General features: G+C 53.7%; 1 protein-coding gene across 1 annotated transcript in view; it reads left to right on the forward strand.

The window, feature by feature from the left end:
- Positions 1-24,270, forward strand: part of Lmf1 (lipase maturation factor 1) — a gene marked incomplete at its 3' end in the record, with an annotated part of 97,111 nt that extends 72,841 nt beyond the window's left edge. Inside the window, 6 exon segments of the mRNA NM_001427222.1 lie at positions 6,216-6,402; positions 6,861-7,014; positions 7,163-7,346; positions 7,914-8,026; positions 12,931-13,454; positions 24,173-24,270. Of these exon segments, the coding sequence (NP_001414151.1) occupies positions 6,216-6,402; positions 6,861-7,014; positions 7,163-7,346; positions 7,914-8,026; positions 12,931-13,123 (831 nt within the window).
- Positions 24,271-25,275: the final 1,005 nt, after the last annotated feature.

A 25,275-nucleotide genomic window follows, 5' to 3' on the forward strand; every position in this document is an offset into this window, starting at 1 on the left:
TGTATGGAAGGTCCCTGTGACCACATGCATGTCCTGTATGGAAGGTCCCTGTGACCACATGCATGCCCCCCGTGGAAGGTCCCTGTGACTACATACATGTCCTGTATGGAAGGTCCCTGTGACTACGTGTATGTCCTGTATGGAAGGTCCCTGTGACCACATGCATGCCCCCTGTGGAAGGTCCTTATGACCACATGCATGCTCTCCGGAAGGTCCTCTCAAGCTCTTGCCTCTCCTGTTGAAGCCCGCCTCCAAGAATGTGTCCTCTGTGGTAACTGCAAGCCCAGCAGGGACATCCAGAAATCCCCCCTCTTCCTTTTGGGGTCATTTTCCATCTGCCTGGAACATCTGCTGTAGCCTCTCTGGGGCTAAATTCCACCAACACACGTTCATCTTCCTCTGCCGTCCCCGAGCCTCACCCGATCCATAGCACAGGGAGGGCCCTGCTCCAAGCCGGTCATCTGCAGAGCACACGGAGAGTTCGCTGAGGGCTCTGCCGGCCAGGGGTAAACACAGATGGGCTGTGACGAGATTCATTTCCCTCAGAGGAGATGGCTGCAGTGACGCCAGGAGGAAAACAAGAAAGATAAGATCCCTTTGGAGCACTTGGACCGCGCGCTGCATGATGGATTCCAGTCTTCCCGAACAAATAGACTGTGTGGGGAGGGGACTCCGAACTGCATGGGCTGAGCAGGCCTGACCCTTGAGCGCAGCCATCTGTCCACAGGCTCTCCTCAGTGCTTTATTAGAAACAGGATTTCACCTGGTGACGGTTAACCTGCATTGTCACCTTGGCTCTAGGTGACAAATCCGCTCCAGGAGACATATGCCTCTGAGCGTGTCTGTGAGGGTGTCTCAGAGAGAGTTAATTGAGGAGGAAAGACCCGGCCCCCTGAACGTGGGTCACACCATCCCACAGGCTAGAGTCCCAGACTGAATGAAGTAGAAAGAGGGAGGAAAGAGAGCAGAGCACCAGCATCCACCTCTCTGTGCTCCTGACCACAGGCATGATGCACCCGGCCACCTCGAGTTCCCGCCGCTGTGCTCTCCCCTACATGGTGGACCATACACCCTAGAACTGTGAGACAAACCCGTCCCTCCTTAAGCTGCTTTTGTTGGCTTTTCCACAACAGGGACATACAAAGTGGACTCTGTAGCACTTGGTTCTCTGGGATTTTCCACCTGAGTGCCGGGAGTTTTGAAAATATGTTCATACCAGTGGCCCCCACCAAGGCCATGAGCTCCGGGGTAGCGGGAGGGCTATGTCATTCAGAGCTTCCCGGGCATGCAACCATGGCCGTCAGGCTTCTGAGGAGGCCTCATGCAAGGCAGGGTTTCAGGCCATCAGCAGTTCAGCTCACTGAGCTTGACCGTGGGAAATATTGACCCCCCCACACTCCCAGTGGCTCATGGTCATGGGACATCACCCCAGCCTCACTGGAGCAGGGGCAGACAAAAGTCTACAATAAGTGGACATGGCATCTCAGCAGAGTGGTCAGCCAAAGCCTCACCTGAAGGTACAGCCTCCCTGCTCAGGAGCTAGAAACAATTTGAATTGCCTGAGGTAGCTGCAGGCAGAACGGGAACAGTGACTAGTGAGGACTAAAATCACCAACTGTCCCGTGTCCCTCAAGAAGGTGCTGACTACAGCTTTCAAGGCAACAGGTTCTAAGATGGCAGCCCAATAGGATGCCTGGTAACCGTGTAGTGACTGGGTGCCACCTGAGGCCCTCCCTCCGTCAGCATTTAGCAGTATCTGCAGACACACAGAGAGCCTGAACAACCCTCTTCCCTTGCTCCCCATGAAAATAACCATGCTTGGGAAAAGAAGGAATGAAGGACTGCCACATGCCCCTGGAAGTTAAGTGGGGAGGATCCCGGCACACAGGTGTAAGTACAGGTCCCACATTTGGTCCACAGAGGAGAAGCCAATGGCACACGGGTTAGAGGGGAGCAGCAACCCAGCCTGTTGCACCATGGGAAGTCTCAGGATCCGCCACCTGCAGCTGGGAACCCAAGAAGGCTGACTGATAGTTGGGTCCCAGTCCAAACTCAAGGACCAAGAACCATGGAAAACCAGTTGTCTTCGTGCTGACTTTATCCCTGCACCAGGGCAGGAAGAGGTGGGCTCTGGGAGAGGAGATGGGCCTTCCTGGGACACTCTCGTTCTTTCCAGACCCTTGGTGAGTGGCTGATGCCCAGTGTGTTGGGCAGGGTATCATCATTCTGGCTGGTTTTCAAATGCAACTCATCTGGACCTGCACAGACACCCCCAAAACAGTGCTCCGTCAGCTAGCTGGATACAGCGTGGCCAAGTCAGGCTCCCACATACGATGCTAATTCTATTAAATCAAAGAAAGCCAAGCACGCAGCACACACCTGTAACCTCCCCCTCCCCCTTGGGAGGTTCACCCGGAGGTGTGGGAGTTTGAGAACAGCCTGGGCCTAGAGACCCTGTCTCAAAAACAGAGGTCTGTGTTACAGGCTAATTTGTATACCCATTGTTTTCGGTGATCACAGTCATGATACATTCTTTATTATTGTAAAGAATTGTAAAGACTTAAATTTTTAAAGCTTTTTAAAATATGTGTATAAGGTGGTGGTGGTTGGGGTGCACATGTAGGTGCAGAGTCCAGAGCAGGGCATCAGAGGCCCTGGAGCTGGGGTTACAGGCAGGTTCAAGCCACATGACGTGGGTGTTGGGAGAAGTTGGGTCCTTACAAGAGCAGTAAGTGCTCTTTACCAGTAAGCCATTTCTCCAGGCCCCAGAGACCTAAATTTTAATATGGGTTTCACCTTTTTAGCACTGTGCACTGGTTAGCTCCAAGCTCACACAGAGATCAGGTTCTGTCTGAAGGGTGTTTCATTTTGCTCTTTACAGTTACTGGGGATGGGCATCTCTCACTTTTTTTTTTTTTTTTTTTTTATTAAGACAGGGTCTGGCAATGTAGAGCAGGCTGACCTCACACGCACAGAGCTCTGCCTCCCGAGTGCTGGGATCAAAGGCGTCAAGGGCGTGTGCCACCACACCCAGCTCACCGGTTTCTGGGGGTGGTGGTGGTTGTTGTTGTCTTTTGCTTTGCTTTGCTTTGCTTTGCTATTTCGTTTTTTGTTTTCTTTTAAGACAGACGTCCTTGTGTAGCTGAGGCAAGTTTTGAACTTGCAGCCCTCCTGAACCCTTTCCTGAGTGCTGAGGCATGAACCACCACACATAGCTGCCTTCACAGCTTCTTCTGGTCCCTTGGAAGGGTGTCCTTCCCTCGTTCTCCATCACACACATCGCTCCAGCTCTGTGGGTCCCTCGTTCTCCATCACACACCTCCATTCAGCTCTGTGGGTCCCTCGTTCTCCATCACACACATCGCTCCAGCTCTGTGGGTGACGGTCACTCTTTTCCCTGCTCCTCCATGGGATGTGTCTTTCTCCATGGTTGTGGCAATTGGATCAGGACCCGTGTTGCTTCTTCAAGTGGTTCTGGTTGTGATTTCCTGAGCTTCTGTGATCTGACGCTGTTATCCCTAATTTGGGAACTCGAGGGACTGACTTGTTCATGTTCCCTACCCCAGGACTCCGTTTCATGTGGATGGATGACATTTTTAAATGCAACACATTCAAATGAATGTGTGAGAGTGGGCACAGCAGCCTTCCCCACCACCACGCGCACACACACACACACACACACACACACACACACACACACACACACTCAGGAACAGAGCTGCGGCTGAGCAGGAGATGACAGAGCATCCAGATGCAGTTATAGTCCACATGAAATGACTCCTGGAGTGAGAACATAAACAAGTCACTCCCTCCAGTTCCCCTAGTTGGGGACAACAGTAAATGCACAGATCACAGATCACAAGAAGCCGCAGGTGCAGATTAGACCAGAGGCCAGTCGCCCCTGGGAAATCATGAGCCGGCCTGGGCTGATGTGGAGGACACTACGATCTGGGAGCTTTACAGCTTTGCCAGGGTAGGCAGTTTGCCTGTGATGGCCCTTCCGTGTGAGGGGCTGGGAAACAATACAAAACAATATTTTTGGATTATTTCTCAAATTTCTGCATAGAGGAGGGAACAGCATGCATCTGGGTGCTCGATTCTATATAATGGCGTTCCGATGACGCAGGCCACATAGAGGCTGAGGGAATGTTGTGTGGAAACCCTTGGGGTCTCCTTCCCAGCCCATCCTCATGTGTGGATGTTTAAGGGAGACGATGGGAAAGGGAGGGAGACACAGAGCATGTTGTGACAGTCAGGATTGAGTGGAAGCCAGTTCAGGGTGAGTCCTGATAACCTATGAGGCCACCACTGCCACCAAGGATAGATCATGTCACAGTACAGATGTCGTGTGCAGGTCTCCGTTGCTGCAGCCCTGCAGGGGCAGGGAGTGTGGGAGTCCCACACTGGCACTGTGAGTGCTTTCTTATAAGCAAGTGGGAAAGGGTGAGGCCAGACCTCAAGACCCTTTTTGCCAAGTGTGCTGGACCCTGATGCCATTGAGACACGTTCTGATAAAAGCTAGGCCATTCCTTCCTCACTGACCACACTGACCCTGGCCTCTGGCCTGCATTGGCCTTGTTTTGCATGTGGCCTGAAAGTGATACACTTCATGATCCAGTCAATCGAGAGCCAGAAAAGACAGAGAAGTCGGAACCACGAGGGTTCTTTCAAAGGCCCTCAAGAAAAGATGGACCCATAGGAAGGCAAAGCCCAGCTGTGCAGTGAGGTTTTATACTGTAGACCAGGACCGTCACAGAAGGTGAAAGGCAGCTGGTATAGCTTCTAGGAACAGACAGGGATGCTCAGATGTCTTCCACAGGCACCCCATGGAACCAGGACCTGCATTCCTTGGTAAGAGGGAGGAATCTTACTAAGATCCTGATCAAGAACTCTCCTAAGTCTTTCTCTGTCCCCTGGGCACCCAGGCAGAGTTCAACCAGCTCCACACATCTCCCTCCAACTCTGGGAAGTCAGGGCTGCCTCCTCTGCCCTCACCCACCCCACTCTGTGCTCCCTAGGTCATAGTAGACCTAAACAGAGCCTGTTTGTCCATCCACAGTGACTACCAAAAAGGATGGGGAGAAGTCACTGGCCCTGCACCCATAGAAATCTCACTGTGGAGTGGGTCTGAGATAGTATAGAAAGCTCTGACTGTAAACTGCATAGTCTTAAACCTTCCAGCCACCCAGTGACAAGGTGGACAGCGTGTAATCATGGTGTGTGTAGCCAACAAGGGATGCTAGGAAATGTTCATGCTCCGGAACGAGGCACTCAAGTGTTGGGGGTGCGGGGGGACAAAAGAGGGCGAGACACCTCGAGCAGTGCAGGCGATCAGTCTGAGGCTGCAAGCCAGGTGGCAGCACCATATGTTAATAGAGTTGAGCCAAGGCCTTCAGCCCCAGTTGTGGGAGTGTGAAGCCCTGTAGGAGCCCACTAGAGGGTCACCATAGGCCTACCTCGTGGCTCAGTGCAAGCCGTGTCTACTGCAGGAGCACCGAGGTACATGTCACTTTTGGGGTGACAGTATCCCAGAAGCCACCCTGTAGCACCCATTCTGTGACGCTCAAGAGAGCCTGATATCACCAGAGTGTGAGGGGTGCTCACTGCTGTCAGGCTCCACAGAATGTCTCCGAGTAGGGGTGTCTGGTGACAACGTGACCACATGATGTGAGCCTCATTGGAAGCCACCCAGCTGCACACAGTGCAGCGTGGTTTACCATGTGATCAGTGTAGCCATTCAGTCTGTTTAGAGGTCTAGGCTGAAGCCCGGCTTCCCAGTCTCTGTCCCTCTCGTTTGGGACTCCTGGCCGGCTGCCACTGTTCTCCAAGGCTCAATCCTCCGTCACTGTGTTGTCTCCTGTTCTTGTTTTGTGTTTTGTGAACGCCAGGCCCCTCTGGGTTCTCATGTTCACCTCCAGGCAAGGTCTGTACCTCAAGCCCTTCCCATAGGCCTGCCTTATCCCAGAGCTGCCACCATGGTTTGTCCCAGGGAGCCTCCCCACCCTTTCCTGGGCTTGCCAATTCTTGCATGGGGTCTCAGAGGTACCTACACATTTAGAGAGGACTGGAGATGAGAACTGAGAGAATGACAGAGAGGGGCTCGGAAGCCCCTCTGGAGCATTTGCTGGGCTACTGACTAATGGGCACCTGGTACAGGTACATAGAGGGAGACCGCCCCGGGTCCCAAACATATCACAGTGAGTCTGCACCCACAGGTAGTCCTCATCATCAGTGGGAACCTGAGCTTCCTGAACTGGCTCACCATCGTGCCCAGCCTTGCCTGCTTCGACGATGCAACCTTGGGATTCCTGTTTCCCTCAGGACCGCGAGGCCTAAAGAAGCGAGTCCTGGAGATGCAGAGGGAAGATGCACAGAGGGTCCCGCCCAAGCCAAGATACTTAGGTAAACCAGCAGCACTGCCCCCACCCTGCCAGCCCCATGTCCCTCCTGCCTATGCCTCATGAATATGCAGGAAGGTTGGGTAGCCACCAGGTTGCAGCACTCAGAAGAGAAGGGTGGGTACCATAGGCCCTGGGAGGGAGCACCTACTATCTAGGGTCCTTTACCAAGCCAGGGCCAAGGTCAGCTGTCCCCTTAGCCACTCCCTGGGTCCTCTGCTTAGACAGTCACACTTCATTCTTCACACTGGCTTCAGGACATGTCCTTAGCTCCTGCGTCACCTTCCCCAGCCCCTGGGTCGGGAGCCAGCAGCTTACATGGCCATCTGGGTATGTCTGTAGGTCTTTCTGAGCCTGGAATAGCAGAATAGCAGCCCAGGTTTCCTGAAGGGATAGCGCAGCTTTGCCCTGAGACAGGAGCCTGGCTAGTGAGCCAATCCCCCACCCCTACCCTCGGGCTAGGCTGCGTGGTGCGGCAAGCGGCCAACATCTCCCTGGGCATCCTGGTGGCCTGGCTCAGCGTACCCGTGGTTATCAACCTCCTAAGCTCCAAGCAGGTCATGAACACCTCCTTCAACCCACTCAGGATTGTCAACACCTATGGGGCCTTCGGAAGGTAGGGGCCAGGCATCCTGGCTGGGCACTGGGCTCTACCCTTCTGTCCACCCCAACGCACTTTTGGGAAGCATGGGCTCAAGGCAGCACCCTCTCCACCTGGGAGACGGTGGATACTGGGGCCTCACTGGCCATCTTCATCTCCCCAGTATCACCAAAGAACGGACTGAGGTGATCCTGCAGGGCACAGCGAACCCCAATGCCAGTGCACCTGATGCAGTGTGGGAGGACTACGAATTCAAGTGCAAACCAGGGGACCCCTGGAGGCGGCCGTGCCTCATCTCTCCATACCACTACCGCCTGGACTGGCTAATGTGGTTCGCAGCTTTCCAGGTACCTGCCTGCCACAAGCCTCTTCACACAGGCAAGCCCTGCATGCCTGCTGTTTGCAAAGGGCGCTCAGACTCCCACCAAGAGGGAGGATCACTGTGGAGGGGACCTCTCCTTAGAGTTGCATCCCGCCCAAGGCACTGAGCAGGCCCTGCCTTGACCTAGGCCTGCCTGAGAAAGGTTCCCCCGGATAGCTCTCGGGTCTCCTGAGGCCCAGGCCTGTGCTGTTGTCATGCGGGATCCACCTCTGTCTTCATCCCTCTCACAGTCACACCCAAGGCTAGGGCAAGTAGCCAGATAGAAAGCCCCGCTGGTCCTGGTTCATGAGTGTGTGACCCTCAGATGAGACCCCCGCCTAGAAAGAGCTGGAAGCATGCAGCTCCTGGAAGGTTGAAGAGTGGGCCTTCAGAGGAACACAGTCCTGCACAGGTGACCATGCCATACTCCAGCCAGGCTGTGGAGCACAGGAGAGGAGGTGGTGTGCAGAGTCATGGACCACACTTCAGTGGGTGCCAGCCTCCTGGGGAGTGGCTGTCCCTGTGCTCAACCTCACAGACACTGTCCTTCCAGACCTATGAGCAAAACGAGTGGATCATTCACCTGACGGGAAAGCTCCTAGCTGATGATGCTGAGGCCCTGTCCCTACTCGCCCTTAACCCCTTTGAGGGTAGGGCTCCCCCCAGGTAAGAGTCTCCTTATTCAGTACAGTTTGTGATCAGTGGGCAGCGTCCACTAGGGCCTGGGCTGAGCACCCTGATACATGATGTGGCGATCAGTAGCCAGAGACTAGAAGACTGAGCAGTCCTGAACTGGCCCTGTCCCTCCCCTACACTCTGCCCACCACTGATGCTGACAGAAACCCGGTCCTGTCTCCCGGAGAAGCCTCAGGACAGCTGCACCTGGAGCTGCCCACAGCTGTCGAGGCTGTCAGGCGCGCCGAGGGCAGTGAGCAGCTGCGAGTGTGGCAGCCCAGGCAAGGGATGCAGCCAAGTTGCCCCTCACACCGCCTACTGTGGCACTGGGGATGCAGGGACATCCCTCCCCACAGACCACCAGCCTCCCTCCCCCTCTCCCTCCCCTCTGTCCAGCACCCTGCAGCCACCAGGGGATCTGAACTAGCCACACACTGATATGGACACGCATTCCTAGGTTTTCTAGTAACCAGACATCTCTGACACAGCTCTGTGTCCTTCCAGACTCAGGAGAGCTTTTTACTGACCAACCACCTGGCTGTTGTCTTGGGTTTGTGTCCCAGCTGCCAGTAATAAGGGGAAGTCCTGGGCTTAGGATGAGGTGACCTGATTCAGCCAGAGGTTCTGAGGGTGTGGCCAGGGGTGCGTTGTGGGGACAAGGCCTGCAGGCAGATACTGCAAATGTAAAGACACAGACCCGGCGCCCTTTGTGTGGCCCAACACAGAATTTCCTAGTCGTATATGTGCGAGATAGTTGAAATACAGCCAATCCCAGAGAGCACAACCCAGCAGCAGGACGGGCATCATACTCTGCCTGGTTACAGAGCTGAACGTGACCTCAGCCTGCCCCCACTGCCAGCTGTGACTTTTGTCAAAGGAGTGGTGACTCTGGAGTCTCCACATGGGAGGGTGGGTCAGGCGCCTCCCTGCCCTGCCCTGAGCCTGGGTAGTGCCCATAAAATAAACACAGGAGCTTCAAACAGTGGGGGAGGGGCCTAGCGAGGGACCCCAGGACCCCCAGCATCAACCTTCAACAGCACCAGCTTAAAGCTTCCTGTCTGTGGAGATGAGGCAGCAGCAAACGCCCAGAAAGCAGCCACTGGGGAGACAGAAGCAACAGCAAGGGTAATCCTACCAAAGCCATGAAGCAAATGGCCCCACTTAGCAGGAAGAACCAGGAGCACGTGGACCCCACTCTGAAGAAAGAGAAGTCACTCACCAGTGGGCCCTGTGGTAGCCCAGACACCACAGCAAGCAGTGCCAGCCTGGCTTCGTGTAATCAGTGGGGGCCTTAGACTGCCAGGGTACCAGATAGAAAGTCTGGGCTGCCAGCATGGAGTTAGGAGAAGCCACACAACGGAAGGTTCAACTACGACCTGGGATCCCTAACAGCCATACTGCTAAGAAAAACACACCAGAACCAGGAAGACATTGAACTGACTGGGGAAAGACAGTCAAAGGATGACAATGGCTGATTCTCCCCACAGCAATCATGGGATGATTACGAACACGACCCATGAAAAGAGTCAGCAAAGAAACAGAAGACAGGGGAGAACCAAAGGAGTCTCAGAAGGGAGAAGCGTAGTCCCCGGGGTGAAGCCCTGGATGGGTAGTGAGAGGAACTGGGGTGTGAAGAAGAAGGCAGCAGTGGCCTGTGTGGGCAACCAGCTGAGTGCCCAAGCAGGGCGTGGAGCTAGAATAGCAACAAGATCCAGAGTGGGCGTCTGCAGAGTCCCTCGGGGAGAGGCCAGCTGAGGCATTAGTGCAGATTTCCCAAAGTTGGCGGGAGTCCCCCGACCTGAGAGGGCAGTGAACAAAGGGACCCCTAGATGGTAAATCATGGAGAGATGCACACCAAGGCACAGGAATCATCTAGAAACATTAGACAATGAAGGGGCTGAGTGGCCAGGGCCACCACCTCACCACTGAGGGCCAAAGGCCATCAGATCCAGATCGCACCAGTTCAGCAAGGCTGACTGACCAGAAAACCCTAAGGATCCCCTTTATGCAACCTCCCCAACACTGGGATTGCAAGTGTGCACCATAATACATACATATACATTCATACATACATACATACATACATACATACATACATACATGTGCGTGTATTCTAAAGATCAAACTTAAACACTATACCTACTGATCTATGTCACCGGCCTTCAAAAAAAGAATCCCCAAAAGAAAAAGGGGCGCTGGAAAGACGGCTTGGCTGTTCAGAGCACTGCTAATCTTGCAGAGGACCCAGCCTTGAGTCCCAATGCCCACAGGTGCCTCACTGTCGTCTGTGACTGGTGTCAGGCATACATTCGGTACACACACACACACACACACACACACACACACACACACACACACACACACAGGCTCACCTCAAACTTACAGGAATCAGTTGGAAATAAAATGACAGGAAGCCACACTAACAGTAAGAATGACTTCCATGCAGATCATCAGAGTCAGGGACTGGAGCACCCTTCTTACTAAAGGGTGCACACCATGACACTGAATTACAGGAAGAAAATGGTAGAGTTGGAAGAGACCGCCATGAACCCACAGTTGCACAGCGTCAAACATCAGGCACCCAAATGAAACATGGCACCACCAGGCAGCAGGACTAGTCAGTCACCTAGAGGCCACCCATGTGGGGCCAGCAGGGTGTGTGGGAAGGATCTGAACAGGGAGAAGCAGGGGGTTCCATCGGAGAAACAGCATCCGACTGGAAGGAGAGGTGTCACCACCCCTCTCCGTGTGGCTGAAACAAGGAGAGGTGTCAGCTTGACACCATAAAGCAGGCAGAGCACTGTCAGGATTGCTGAGGAAGCTGGAACCTTGAAAATGAAAGCCAGCTGAGCCCAGCCACAGGGCTCATGGACAGCCAGTTAACCTGTAAAACACACACAGTCACAGCAGCTCTGACAGCCAGGAGCTGACCGTGGCACAGCTGCCCGTCCTCAGGAGGCCCAGACATGGTCTGCCTCAAGGTCATCTTGCCTTGGGTACTGCTTTCTGTCCAGCTGCACAAGCTCTGTAGCACCTTTAAGCAAGTGGAAGAATCCAGTCCTGAGGGCCACATGCTGAGCAGTTCCATTTCCTTAACATTCTTGAATACAGATAGTGGGGGAGGAGTGATGAGGCAGGATGTCCTGCTGGGCATGCCAGGTCCTAGCTGGGGAGTGCCAGGTCCTAGCTGGTGGATGTGTCAGGTCCTAGCTGGGGTGTGTCAGGTCCTAGCTGGGGAGTGCCAGGTCCTAGCTGGTGGGTGTGCCAGGTCCTAGTGGGTGTGTCAGGTCCTAGTGGGTGTGTCAGGTCCTAGTGGGAGTGTCAGGTCCTAGTGGGTGTGTCAGGTCCTAGCTGGTGGGTGTGCCAGGTCCTAGCTGGGGTGTGTCAGGTCCTAGCTGGTGGGTGTGTCAGGTCCTAGTGGGTGTGTCAGGTCCTAGCTGGGGAGTGCCAGGTCCTAGTTGGGGTGTGTCAGGTCCTAATGGGTGTGTCAGGTCCTAGCTGGTGGGTGTGTCAGGTCCTAGCTGGAGTGTGTCAGGTCCTAGCTGGTGGGTGTGTCAGGTCCTAGCTGGAGTGTGTCAGGTCCTAGCTGGTGGGTGTGCCAGGTCCTAGTGGGTGTGTCAGGTCCTAGTGGGTGTGTCAGGTCCTAGCTGGGGAGTGCCAGGTCCTAGCTGGCGTATGCAGTATAGTTTTAGAAGATGTTGCCCGTTGAGTCTGACCCTAAACGCCCTGCTCCAGTCAGTGTCCTAGCCTGCTTCCCATTGCTGATGAGCACCGTGACCCAGGAGAGCTTAGAGGTTCTACACAGGCCATCACTGAGGGAAGCCATGGCAGGAGCTTCGGAACTGGAGGCAGAGGAGACCACAGAGGAGCACGGAGACCCACGGGCTTGCTCCCCATGGCTTTCTCAGCGTGCTTGGGAGTGGCACCTCACACAGTGTGCTGAGCTCCCAAAGCTGTCATTAATCAAGAAAATGCCCCACAGACACACCTACAGACAGTCTGGTACAAGCTATTTGGAAGTTGACACTCCATCTCCCCAGATGACACTACTTTGTGTCACACTGATAAAAACCAAGCAGCACAGCCAGGCTCTAGAACTTTCCAGGGGTGGTGTCAGTCTTCCTAAGTACTTCCACAGACCTGCCAGTGAAAGAACCAGGCCCTGGCTCGTTCCCAACCCCCCCAGGCCAAACACTGGGTGCCTGACCAGGACCCCACCACACCACACCCCCTTTGGCTGAAGTTGTGTCCATGCCTTGTAGCCCTAGACCTTGGACCATATCTTGAGAAGAAAATGAAAGCAAGAGGGCTGATTCAGAGAAAATGGAGTGATCATGCTACAGGGGCCTTCCCAGGGGGCCTGCATCCCTGTCCTCCCCAGCCTTTGTAGGGTCCAGACCCCAGATTCAGGAGAAAAGGATTTTGTGGCAGTCTTCAAGGCAAAGCCTTACCCTACCGGAGTCCAGCATGGCTCTGCTCATGACCCCACAACCCCACCCTCCTTCAGGGACCCTTACCCACTCAGATTTGTACACCAGAAGAAGGAAGAATGGCAGCCCCACCCACAACCAATGTTGCCTCAAGACCCACACCCCAAAAAGACATAGTATGTCCCTTCCTAGTATCACAAGGCTTGCTGTGTCCTGGGCACACCCTGGAAGGACAAGTTGGAGAGGGTGAGTCATGGAGACAGCATCACCTAGGGGCTCCCTCAAGTCCCAAGATACAGTAAGGAGCCCAAATGGACCTGTTTTACATCCCAGATCTGTAACAGGCCTGGGAGTGTTTTGAGCATGAAGCTGATGGAGCTCTACCCACAGATCGCAGGGGGCCAGGTGATGTAGAGAAGCCAGGGGGAGCAAAGAGACAGCAGACTGACACACTGTGCCTTGCAGGTGGATCCGAGGAGAGCACTACCGATACAAGTTCAGCCTCCCCGGTGGCCAGCACGCCGCCCAGGGCAAGTGGTGGATACGCAAGCGAATTGGTCCTTACTTCCCCCCACTCTGCCTGGAGGATCTGAAGGAATACTTTAAGACTCGGGAGTGGCCACTGCCAGAGCCCCCATCTAGACACACCCTGAAATAAAGACCAGAGACCGCTCTTCCACCTGTACTTTGTGCTGTGGCCACGGGACCCACACAGTGACCAGGCAGCCCATGGGTCCTGCCAAGAAGAGGTTTGAAAAAGGTCGTGCTTCCCAGCTGTCAGCCTCCTACCTCTGTCTGTCCCTGTCACCTTGCTATCCCTTCCCCGTTGTGGAAAGAAGAGCCAGCCAGCCCCATGCATTGCATGTGACCACACAGTGGAGTTCCATGGGCACCAGACCTCCCCTTTAGCTGCAGGACAGCAGGTCCTCACCGTCTTCTACGTCACAGGCAGCTGTTGTTGTAAAAATATAAAAATAAAAAAGTAACGGTTGTCTTTTATCCCGCTTGGTCTGCACCACGGTGCCCCAAGATATCTGCTAGATATCTTGGCGGAAACACATCCCAGCCGCACACTTTCCTACACTCAAACCCTCACATGAAAGAACACACAACACAATAATCTTTGACCCAATTGATAAGATATAATTGCCCACTTAAACATACAAAGCCTGGTACCATCCATCCCTTGAGAACATTAATAACAACCTGTAAATACACAGAGCAGAATCTTTTTTTTTTTAAGTTCAGTTTGTTTTTTTGTTTTTTGTTTTTTTTTTTTTTTGGTTTTTTTTTTTTTTTTTTCAGAGCTGGGGACCGAACCCAGGGCCTTCCGCTTGCTAGGCAAGCGCTCTACCACTGAGCTAAATCCCCAACCCACAGAGCAGAATCTTAACATCACCTGCCGTGGCTTCTCCCCACTCTCCTCTGTCTCCTGTTTCTTCTTTTCCCTTCTAGTCTCCTCCTCTTCCTTCAAACTTCTCTCCCGCCCATCCTTCCTTCTCCTCCAATGACAGGCCTCCTTCTATCCTGTACCTGCCCCTCACCTGTACTTTACAAATGCAATGGGGAGGTGGCTCTGGTGAAGTCACTTGAGTTCTGAGTAAGTGACAAGGCAGCTGTCCTTGGGGCAGTGGGATTAGCATCGAAATACAGATAACTCCAGGGCAAACCACAACAGGCATCTACCAACCCTGTCTCCAGTACCGCACTGCTACCTATGTCCGAGTCACAGGAGTCCACTGCCCATATCTGAATGACGGTTATTTGGGGACCCTTTCTTAGTCCTGTAGTAGCAACCCCAGGAGGCCTCAGATTCCCTAACCTAGAGGCTGGTTCCCACTTCGCCTAACCACACATTCATAGCCAGTCCCACAGCAGGGTCTCCATCACAGGACGAGTATGGCAGTGCCAAATCATAACCACCATCTCCCTGAGGGAAAAGAGGCTTCTGCCCTCAGCTGATCCCTCCCCAGGACCCATTACACACTACCCAGATGCACGCGTGTGCACACACACGCGCATGCGCGCACACACACACACTCAGATACATGAGCTTATGAATGCCTTGCTCGCTCCAGTGTAGGATCTATGAAAAATGTGGATAGAAGCCTGTCACCAGCTTGAGGCCATATTCCAGCCTCACATGAGTGACCTGTGGAGAGCCACACAGAGCCACGTCAGAGGGAACCTCGGCCAGCAATGCTTAAAGGCTTCCCTTCACTGAGTGCACAGAACTGCCCGGCTCACCAGCTACAAAAACAGCAGAGATTCTAGGAATACTTCCCCATCCCCCTTCTTGCTAAGCATGGTATCTGGAGCCCATGTTGCCCGCCCCTGGGCCACACTGCCGAGAATCCCAGAAGGGATAACAAAAAAGGTTCAGCTGAGGAGGCTGGTCGAGGGGGGCACAAGTGTGGTCTGTGCAGAGCACCCCCTCAGCCTGTGGAGGGGGGATGGCCGACCCAGGTGCAAACAGAGAGCCCGTGTTCCAGCTCCCAAGGAAACAGGGCACCCAGTGTGTGTCAGGGACAGACAAGCCTCAGAGCAATGAGACTGGAGCCAGCGAGTCTGCCATGACCACCACAGGAGTGACTGGCAGCCTGCAGCCTGAGCAGCCCTTCCTGGGGGCGTCCTGTCAGTGCCTCAGGCAGTAGATGTGGGGGGTGGAATGGGGACTCAGCAGAGACAGCAGCTGCTTGGGTATTCTGGTGACCCAGGAGAGTGACACCTAGGCACCCACCATGCAATGCCCTTGCCAAGTTGCCAGGACCACAGTCTCAGGGCTCCATAGGAGAAGCCTCAGGCCCCAAGATACAGACTTCTGGGCATTGGTCCAGCCATGTGCCCCCTCCTTCCCAAGGATCCTGGGGAGGGGGCTGCTGGTCCAGCAGAGCTAAAAGCAGTGCTGGGGGCCTGTGCAGGGGGACAAGAACTGTGGGAGGGAGCCAAGCTGTGGGACAACCAGAATCTACCAGGATGCTTCTTGTTAGAGAGATAGGATCAGACAGAGGACAGGTAAGAGCTGGTCCCCTGCTGGTTCCAGAATGTCATTTCCACCCAGATGCCATCCTGGGTCCTGTGTTGCTTCACTGTCTGGATTTGCTTACACAATAGCCATGCTGTATGACTGGGACTGACATCCTTGTTTGTTCTTTTGGTACAGGGTCTCTATGTAGACCAGGCTGGCCTTGAACTGAGCTGGAGTTAAAGGTGTGTGCGCCTCCATGCCCAGCTGCTTCTTGATTCTTACCCCAGGTGCTAGCTGCTGTCATGAGTCACTCTGGACGTGGGATGAGGGCACCAGTAGAGCCATGTTGAGTGGGGGATACAGGGAGTGCCCATCTGATGACACTGGCCCTCAGGCCGGCAGGGCCCAGTAGGAGTCACAGTAGACAAGCTGGTATGGATGTCAGTGGTCAGTTCTTTCCCTTGATAAACATAGTGCAAGGCTCACACTCTCCCACACACCATGGTCATCATGCTAGCCGGTGGCCTTAGGGACTCACTGAAGAGATTTAGCAGCTCTGACTGTGGATGGTCTAGCCCTACTCAGGGAGACTGCTCACCCCAGGGTAGGCAGGTCCTGACAGTATTGAGTGGGTCACACTATATGTCTGCTCACTAAGGACAACACAGGGACCTGACATCCTGATCAAGATGATACTCACAGGTTTCTACCTCTGATAGATGTAGACCCCTCCCCATTATACATGTGCCTCCAGAGATCCCCTTTTAGGGCTGAGAGGCACCCCCAGCTCCATTAGCAAATGACCCTTATACCCCCCTGGATCAGACTCCAGCTGAGGAGTCTGCTCTGAGGCCATCCTTGGAGAGCCTCACTCACACCTATGCCTTAGGTACATCAGGGCCACAGCGCTTTTGCATTGGCTCCCTGGTCGTCGTCCAACTGTGGAAAGGGTCCCGTCCTCGTCACTTGGTGCAGCAGGCATGCCATATGAGACTACCAGGCTAACCGCAGCATGCTGAAGGACTTACCCATCTGCCCCTGGCCACAGGCTCCCTCCGTGGAAAAACCTGAGGGAGAAACGTCCATGCTGCAGGGGTAGGAGTGTTATTGGGACAACATAGGAAGCTTGGAAGGACCGGGGCAGGGGAAGGAGGTGGAACTCAGGTTCACTGAGCAGTACTGTCTAACATTAGGGTATGTTTCCACACTTCTCTACCCAAATTCCCTCACGGAAGGGGGTCTATGAGTAGACATAGCAGCCCTGACTCGAGTAACCACAGCTTCACCCAGTAGGATATGCAAAAGAAGGTTAGGATCTCGTGTATTTTAGTTGCTGGGGACCTGGTAGTCTGTTAGAGTTGCTCTACGGGGCAGGGATGGCAGAAGACAGTCACATAGGACTCCGTCTGCACCTGATTATAAACTCGGGACCCCAAGTCACTAGGCACTGTCTCCCTGAGGTGCCACGCTAGGCCTGACTATCGGTCCCCTAGCAGTCGGCAGCTCAGCGTGATGCGTCCTCCCCCTCCATCATCCAGCAGAGGGGATGCACCCTCCTCATCGTGCACTGGTCCCCAGCCAGCTGACGGTCTGTGGCCGCTTCCACCACCAAGGCCTTCCCACCCACTCGGGTTAGTAAATGGAACCAAGGAAGATCCCCGTTTACAGTACCATAAGACAGCAAGATGCCAAAAGGAAGCCAGCCAGATGGGTGAATCCATAACATAAGGAGCTGAGGACAGCAGAGCAGGCATCAAGTCACCTGAAAATGCCACTGCCAGATGCCCGTGCTCCCCACGGTGGCTGACTTGCAATCCTGACACAATTCAGGTAGTCTGTGTGTAGAACAGGAACCCTAGCCCCAGACCTGTGCAGAACTGCAAATGATAAAGTCGGTGCTGGGCTGGAAGACAGCCGTGACTCGTCTGCTGTGCAGCGTGAGGACCTGCGTGCAATACCCCAGAACCCCCTTAAGGCAGGCTGCACGGATTTCAGTCTATAGCCCCAGCACTGGGGAAGGGGAAGCAGGCAGATTTCTAAGCTCACTGGGCAGCCATCCTGGACAAATCGATGAACTCCAGATTTAGTGAGAGACTCTACCTCAAAAAAAATAAGGTGGTTGACAAACATTGACATCAACAATGTCAGCCTCTGATTCCCATATGCACACACACATATACACACATACACATGCACACACACACACACACACACACGTATGTTCATACACAGAGAATCTTTAAAAAATGGAATTAAACTTGAGGTCTTGTGCTTAACTGATTTCACAACTTCCTACAAAACTACAGTGATCAAAACAGTGTGGAGTCTGACATTGTAGCGCACACACACGTGCAATATCAGAACCTAAGAGACTGAGGCTAGAGGATCTCTGTGAATTTAGGGCCAGCCTGGACTACACAGTGACAGCCTATGTCAAGGAAAAGGCTAAATAGCCAGGAAATGCCAGCATGTACGTTGGAATGTTTTTTGACACGAGCTTTAAATTTTTTTTTTGGTTCTTTTTTTTTTTTTTTTTTTTCCCCCCGGGGCTGGGGACCGAACCCAGGGCCTTGCGCTTCCTAGGCAAGCGCTCTACCACTGAGCTAAATCCCCAACCCCGACACGAGCTTTAAAAGCGTGCAAAGGGGAAGAAACACACCTGTTTTCTTTCTTTTTAAAATAAGAAATATTGTCTGTGGCCATGTCACCCTGAGCATAGGAAATGTGTGTTTCTGGAATTTTCTATTTGTGTGTGAGAAAAGTGTGTTCCTGTTTGGGGGCACCTGCCGAGGCCAGAAGAGAGTGTTGGGTTCCCTGAAGCTGGAGTTAATGGCCATCAAGATCCATCTCTCGTGGGCACTGGGAACCTGAAAGAACAAGAAGCACTTTTTAACCAGTGAGCCACCTCGCTGCCCCAAACCTGTTTAGAGCAGGCATTGCCGGGACAAGGTGGCTATCCAGGCGCAGAGGACAAGAGCAGCTCTCTTACCTCGTCATAGGGCTAGCCAGATGCTGAGCCAGCGAAGGTGTCACCAACACCAGGCTTCACATGGCGGAAGGAAAGGACCAACTCCCACAGTTGCCCTCTGACCCCCCACATGCATGCTGTGGCGTGTACACACACACACACACACACACACACACACACACACACACACACACACCATTCTAAAATGTAAATTTAAAAGATGAAGTCCGCTCCAGCGCTGACTATGTCTAGTCTGCTGCTTTCTCTGCTCTGAACTCTTCCAGATGTGTCTCTCCCTTATCCACAATAAAAAATACCTTTCCCCCATCAAAAAGAACAAGGGGAAGGAAGGAAGAAAGAAGGAAGGGAGGGAGAGAGGGAGGGAGGGAGGGAGGGAGGAAGGAAGGACGAACTCCAGGGGCTGGAGATGGTTCAGTGGTTACAGGGAACCTCGATTCAGTTCCCAACACCCATACGGAACTCAGAACCATCTGTAACTCCGGGTCCAGGGATCCAGTACGATACAGTACCCTCTCCTGGCCTTTTCAGGCACCATGGAGGCAGGGGGAGCACTTAGCATGCATACTTTCAAAGCACTCATACATATAAAATCAAATTGTCTTAGTAAAGATGGTGAGCTCTAGGGCTGAGGCAGAGTCCTTGTCTGAAATGCAAGGGGTCTCAGGTTCTCTCCTCAGAAAAGGAGATGACAGTGGAGGTGGTAGTGGTGATAGAAATGAAGGACGCTCCTAAGCCACAGAGCTAACACTAAAAACTCAAATAATAAACAGAAGCTCCGTAATTGGCACCTTGTTCCTTCTTTGCTGAATACTTGGATTAGAGTCACACAGCGACACTGCCCAGAGCGGCATCTCCATAGTGACAAATGGTAGGGCAGAGTGTGAAGCCAGAGCCAGCCACGACTGCACATGAGGTCCCTCCTGACAGGTCGCAAGAAAGACGGAGAAAGACAGGTCGCCAGTACATGATATTGGTTGCTGAAGACACACACGGGTGAATCAACACTGGAGACACACACACCTCTCAAACCCGGCCAATGTTTTGTACTTCCTGTACCACACTGCCTGCCCCGCCACTTCTGGGACCACAAGCATCTAGCAGGTGAGGTTTCCTGCAGGCAGTGGCTCTCGGCATTTATGAGAATTCACAGCAGATGCCCAGCCCTGCATGCCCGGGAAGAATGCCCAGTGCTGTGGAGAGGCACCCATGGCACCAGCCAAGGTAACACAGCCATCCCCAAGGGTACTCGTGGTACTCGTGGGTACCAGGGGCGTGGGAGGAACTCCAACTCAAGAGAAAAGGAGATGCTAAAATCCAGGGTGATGATGCAGATTCCAGGGGAGGCGCCCTAACCTGGAGACAGAGGTCACTGGGTCTCCAGTCACGTGTTGTCACTTACCTGTGGCTACTTGGAGGTTCACTTTGTGGACAGGACACACTGTTTTGCCAACCGTTTTCCATGTATTTGAGTTCACTGTCAGAGTGTCGACCAGCTGGTCATGATGGCTCATGCCTTTAATCCCCACATTTGGGAGGAAGCCGAGAAAAAAGTTCTGGTTTTAGATATTCAGTGTTAAATCTGCATTTATCATAAAATAAAGAACATCGGGGTGGGTGGGTGTTTTCCAATGAGGACATAGAAGAACTGTGAGGAAAATCTCCCTGTGGTCTCCATGATGGCTTGAGGGCTACGTGATTTTCCTGACGTTGCTGGCTATGCCCTCCTCCCCAACCTTCCCTCTCTGCTCCTTGGAAACGTTCTCCTCTGGGTTCCTTGGGAAACTGGAGGCAGGGAGGAGGTGGCTGTGAAGCAGCACCCACCGTACACCCTCCATACCTCAGCCCTGAACCGGAGCCCCATCTGCCCAACCTTTCCCCAGGTCACTTTCCTAATGGTGCAGCCCTCTGGGTCCCTCTGGTGCTGGTCTTCGCTGGAGTTTAGGCTGAGTCCTTGGTGCCAACTCATGTCTTTGAGCAGGGGTGCCAGGGTGTCTACCTGGCCTCTATGAAATCCAGGAAATTTGCCACTAACTGGGCAGGGCCAGAGGCTCGGTGAGGTGGCTGTCCTTAGCAGAGGTCGCGAATCCCTCCTGGTTCTGCCACCAGCACCTGGGCTGCCTGGGGCACTGGTGCCAGCCCTGCAGCTGGGCCTTCTGTGGGTGAGCAACATTTGCATCTCAATGATGGGGATTCATCTTTAAGGAGCCAGCTGTCCAGCTGGGGGAGGGGAAGCCTAATTCCTTCCCCAGTGGGCCAGGGGTAGGGGGGCTCTACCAAGTGGCTACGGCTCCCACTCATGTGGGACGAGGAAACGCAAAACAGTGATCGGACCAGCTGTATCCCTATCACGGCCCCACCTCACACGGTGATTGCACAGCTGCAGGCTGGCTCCATCCCTGTCTTTGTACCCTTTTGTACCCTGATGGCAGAGGTGGACAGCTCAGGTCAGAGGTCAGGGTGAGGATGGACCCCAGACAACACTTTGTCCCCAGCTCCCTCAGGAGGCTTCTTGGATTTGTCATCAGCTATGACCATCTAGGCAGATCTTGCTCTCTCCCTAATGTCCCTCCGCTACAGAGGGACATTACAGATGCCACTGTAGAGAGCTGAATAGTGTCCCCAAATTCATCCCAACCAAGAACCTCAGAATGGGACCTTTGAAAATAGGGTCTTTGCAGATTTAATTAAAGGTCATATGATCTAGCCAGGATTAGGGTGGCCCTAATGTGTTCACAAGTTTGCTTGTTTGTGAGAGACAGGCTTTCATTACACAGCCTGAATGGCTTCGAACTTGTTGCAATCCTCCTGCCGCGGCCTCCTGAGTGCTGGGGTTACTGGCATGAGTCACCAAGCCTGCAGCCTGAGCCGCCGAGGTTCATGCCCATAATCCCAGCTGCCCAGAGGCAGAGGCAGGAGAATGGAGAGTGATTTAACAAGACTGACTCAAAATAAAAACAAACAAACAAAAAAATGTAAAAGGGGCTGCCCGTAGCTTAGTGGTAAACATTCACTACCAGCTGTGGGGTCCTTGATTCCATCCCCAGCTGTGAGGGAGGAGGGAGGGAGGAGGGAGGGAAAGGAGAGGAGAGGGAAAGGGGAGTGAAGGGAAGGGAGATCAGCACATCAGGGAAGACAGCTGCTTGAAGATGAGATGAACAGGATCTTAAAACATCAGCGTCCCAGGAACTGGGGACTGTGCCAGATCCCGTGAGTCCCTGGAGCTAGGGTGGCCCACACTTTGGTTTGGACCTTTGGCCTCCAGACTGTAGGAGAATAAGCCACCATTTGAAGCCCCACATGTGGTCCTTTGTCGGAGCCCCAGGAGATGAATATGTCCAGGCAGAGTAGGAATCTGGTTATGGCCCAGAATGGCTATAACCAGGGGTACCCTCCCAGCCAGCACGAGAGCAGACAGGCAGGATGGGGCTCCCAACCCCAAGTCTGGCCACCCTCTCCTAGACCTCACCTGCCCCAAAAGGAAGGTAAATGGAACACCCGCCTTCTGCCTTCAAGATGCAGGAGGAGACAGAAATAAAGGGCAGATGTCATGGGCCCTGACAGCAGTGCGGGAGAGATAAACGAAGGGGACAAGGGACAGGATGGGACACCAGGAGCACTGTGCTCCAATGACACTCACACACCCCTCTTTGGAGCCAGAGCACAGACACTGTGCTGGCTGGTTTTATGTCTGCTAGACAGTCATCAGAGGGAGCCTCCATTGAGAAAAATCCCTCCATAAGAGTGGGCTACAGGCAAACTGTAAGGCATTTCCTTCATTAGTGTTGAGGGAAAGGACCCAGCCCAATAATGGGTGGTGTCATCCCTGGGCTGGTGGCCCTGCGGTCTATAAGCAAGTAGACTGAGGAAGCCATGAGGACCAAGCCAGTAAGCAGCACTGATCACGCCCTTCGCATCAGCTCCTGCCTGCAGGCTTCTGCCCTTCTTAGTTCCTGTCCTGACTTCTGTCCTGTCCTTTATGATGGACCGTGATGTGGACGCATAACTGAATAAACCCTTTCGTCCCTGGGTTGCTTTGGCCATGGTGTTTCATCCAGCAGTAACGTGTAAGTTTGCAGTCGTGTATGTTTCCTACTGACTGGCAAGACATCTGGACACAGGGAAGGTTCTCAGGCCTGGGCTGTCTACCCTGTGACTATTCATGACCCCACAGCCATGACCATATCCGGCATCTATACAAATCATGCTCTCCAGGCTGTTTCCTACGTAGCTGCCCGCCCTTCTAGGCTTGCCCAGGGTCCCTGCAAAAAGCTGCCAGATGCTTTCAGCAAGAGAAAGAACTTTCTTCTCAAGTAGCCACATCGGCATCCAGCAATCACATGACCAAGGCCTTGTAAGGACAGTGGTGCCTTTTCCAAGGATCATGCAACACTTCTCAAGGGCATCTTGCCACCCTTGTGGGATCCGGCTAGTCCCTCAGCTATGCTGCGTCTATCCTGGGTATCCACAAGGATGCCCAGGATCCACCAGGCCTCGGAAGGGCACTGTCCAGCCACAGGGCCCCAGTACCCCAACCCTACTGATCACACCTATTTTACCCACAGCAGACAGACAGCCCACTTGTTGCTCCCATAAGCCCTAAGTAAAACCCCAGCACTGGATAGTTTCAGCTGTGCCAGGGCATGCAGGTCTTGGGCTCCCAGCTGGCGGGTGGGATTTGTAGCTCTGGATTCTTTGAGTGCTGGGATGTTGGGACAGGAAGAAAGGCAAGCCTGGAAGGCTTCCAGGTGGCAGCTCCTGACCATAGCCTTGGCTCTCTAGGGCCGCAGAGGGGTTCTTCCCTTCACTTGGTACCTCCTAATGGTGTGTGTGTGTGTGTGTGTGTGTGTGTGTGAGAGAGAGAGAGAGAGAGAGAGAGAGAGAGAGAGAGAGAGAGAGAGAGAGGTGCCATTCACATGCATGATGACAACAACTACCTTCATTCACCAAGAGAGGATGCTGGGACCCCTGCACCCCCAGAATCTGCCTTCATGGGGCCTGAGGGCTCTGGCTGCTCCCCAGAATGACTCGTGGAAGCAAGGTCTGAGAGAGAGTCATCTCCAGGTGGAGGGAGCAGTTCGACATGGGAGAAGCTGATACAGCCATCAGGATCCAGAGATCCCAGGCTGCCCCCTCTATGGTAGGGGCGCCATCCAGCTTAGAGTTAAACTTGTGGTGACAGAAATGGTTCTGAGCCTGGCAGGACATCACCAGGCCCTGTCACCACAGCTGTGCAACAACCTGTGCCCAAACTCTGGCGGGACATGACAAAGACCATCTCCTACCCCCTCCCCACCCTCCACGCCACCCCAGCCTATGGCTGGAACTTTGATCTGTGCTTTTCTGGCTGCTGGCCAGAACCAGGGACAGACCTGCTGCTGGTGGCACAGCCTGCATTATCCTCCTGGACATAGATGGCAGCCTGAGGCCAAGTGGTCTACAGGCAGGACCTGCAGCCAGTGCCCAGTGCTATCAGTGTAGAATAGCAGCCCAGCCCTTTCCCTGATGCCACAGCGGGGACCCACTGCCAAGCTGAGGAGATGGCCTGGTGACAGGGCATGGTGCTCATGGGGACCTGATCACGGGGCGAGAGGCTGCAGACAAGCTGGGGCATACACTAATGCCCATATCCCACCTCTGGGGGAGAAGTAACAAGGACCCCGAGGGCTGGAACCACTTCCCCCTACCTGTGACAGCCTGTGGGTATGACTGGGACCAGAGGGGGGGGGGCGTTAAAGAACAAGAGAGGCAAGGTTGGGGATTTAGCTCAGTGGTAGAGCGCTTGCCTAGCAAGCACAAGGCCCTGGGTTTGGTCCCCAGCTCTGAAAAAAAGAAAAAACAAAAGAAAAAAGAAAAGAACAAGAGAGGCTAGAGGCCACATGGTAGGGAGAATAGAGGACGTCAAAAACCTCTGTGTACATGCTGACCAGGGTGTGTGGCTCCTCTGGAAAGGGGCTTTTGCACTTTGCACGTTTTGCACCTTGACTGAGCTGAAGCGTGAGATGAAAGCATCTTGGGGGGAGGGGTGAGTAGCCCTACATCCGGTCAACATGCTTATAAGAGGGGAACATGGCCTCTGTGAGGACAGAGGCTGAGGATGGCATAATGCAAGAGCAATTCAAGGACAGGACACCTGGCCCTTCCTCACAGTCGTGGGAGGCACAGAGATCCTGCCTCATACCCTACAGATGAATGTATAACCCCGAACTTCACGATCCCAGACCTCTAGTCTTCGGAGCTAGGAAACATAAGCATCTACTGTTTGGAGCCCCCGTAGATGCGGCCATTTATGACAGCCGTCCCAGGATGCTCACCCACTGTCCTGTCCAGATGGGCAGTACAGCACGGTTCCATCTCCAGCCACCTCTGGGCTTCCCCTCAGCCTTGATGAGGACTCATCTTCCTGTCTGGGTACTCTGAACCCCACCAGTTCTGTTAGCAAGAGTACTATGCAGGGTCCAGGCCATCTGCACAGAAGCCCACTGCTGTGACAGCACAGACCAGGAGCTGCTCCTGGGAAGGTGGCAGGAAGTGCCAAGTTGGAGCCAAGGCCCTGGAGTCACACACAAAGGATGGCTTGTGGCTGTGCCAGCCCCCGACACAGATGTGATCAGCATTGCCAAGCGCTGTCTCTACACCACCCATTTCTCACAAGCCTATAACAGCTGGGCCCGCATCTCCCACAGAGGACAGATCCATGGACAAGTGCTGAAAAGACTCTAGCTCCTGTGGTCCAGGGAGCAGCTTCCACCATGGAATGGGCATGGATGAGAAGTTACTCGGGACCCACTGTGGCCACAGGGTGGGTGGAGGCTGAAGCTACAGTAAGAATCAATCAGCTCAGTGGATCCCATCT

This window comes from Rattus norvegicus, chromosome 10 (genome assembly GCF_021556685.1).
Source record: "Rattus norvegicus strain SHRSP/BbbUtx chromosome 10, alternate assembly SHRSP_T2T, whole genome shotgun sequence".
NCBI classification, from domain to species: Eukaryota; Metazoa; Chordata; class Mammalia; order Rodentia; family Muridae; genus Rattus; species Rattus norvegicus.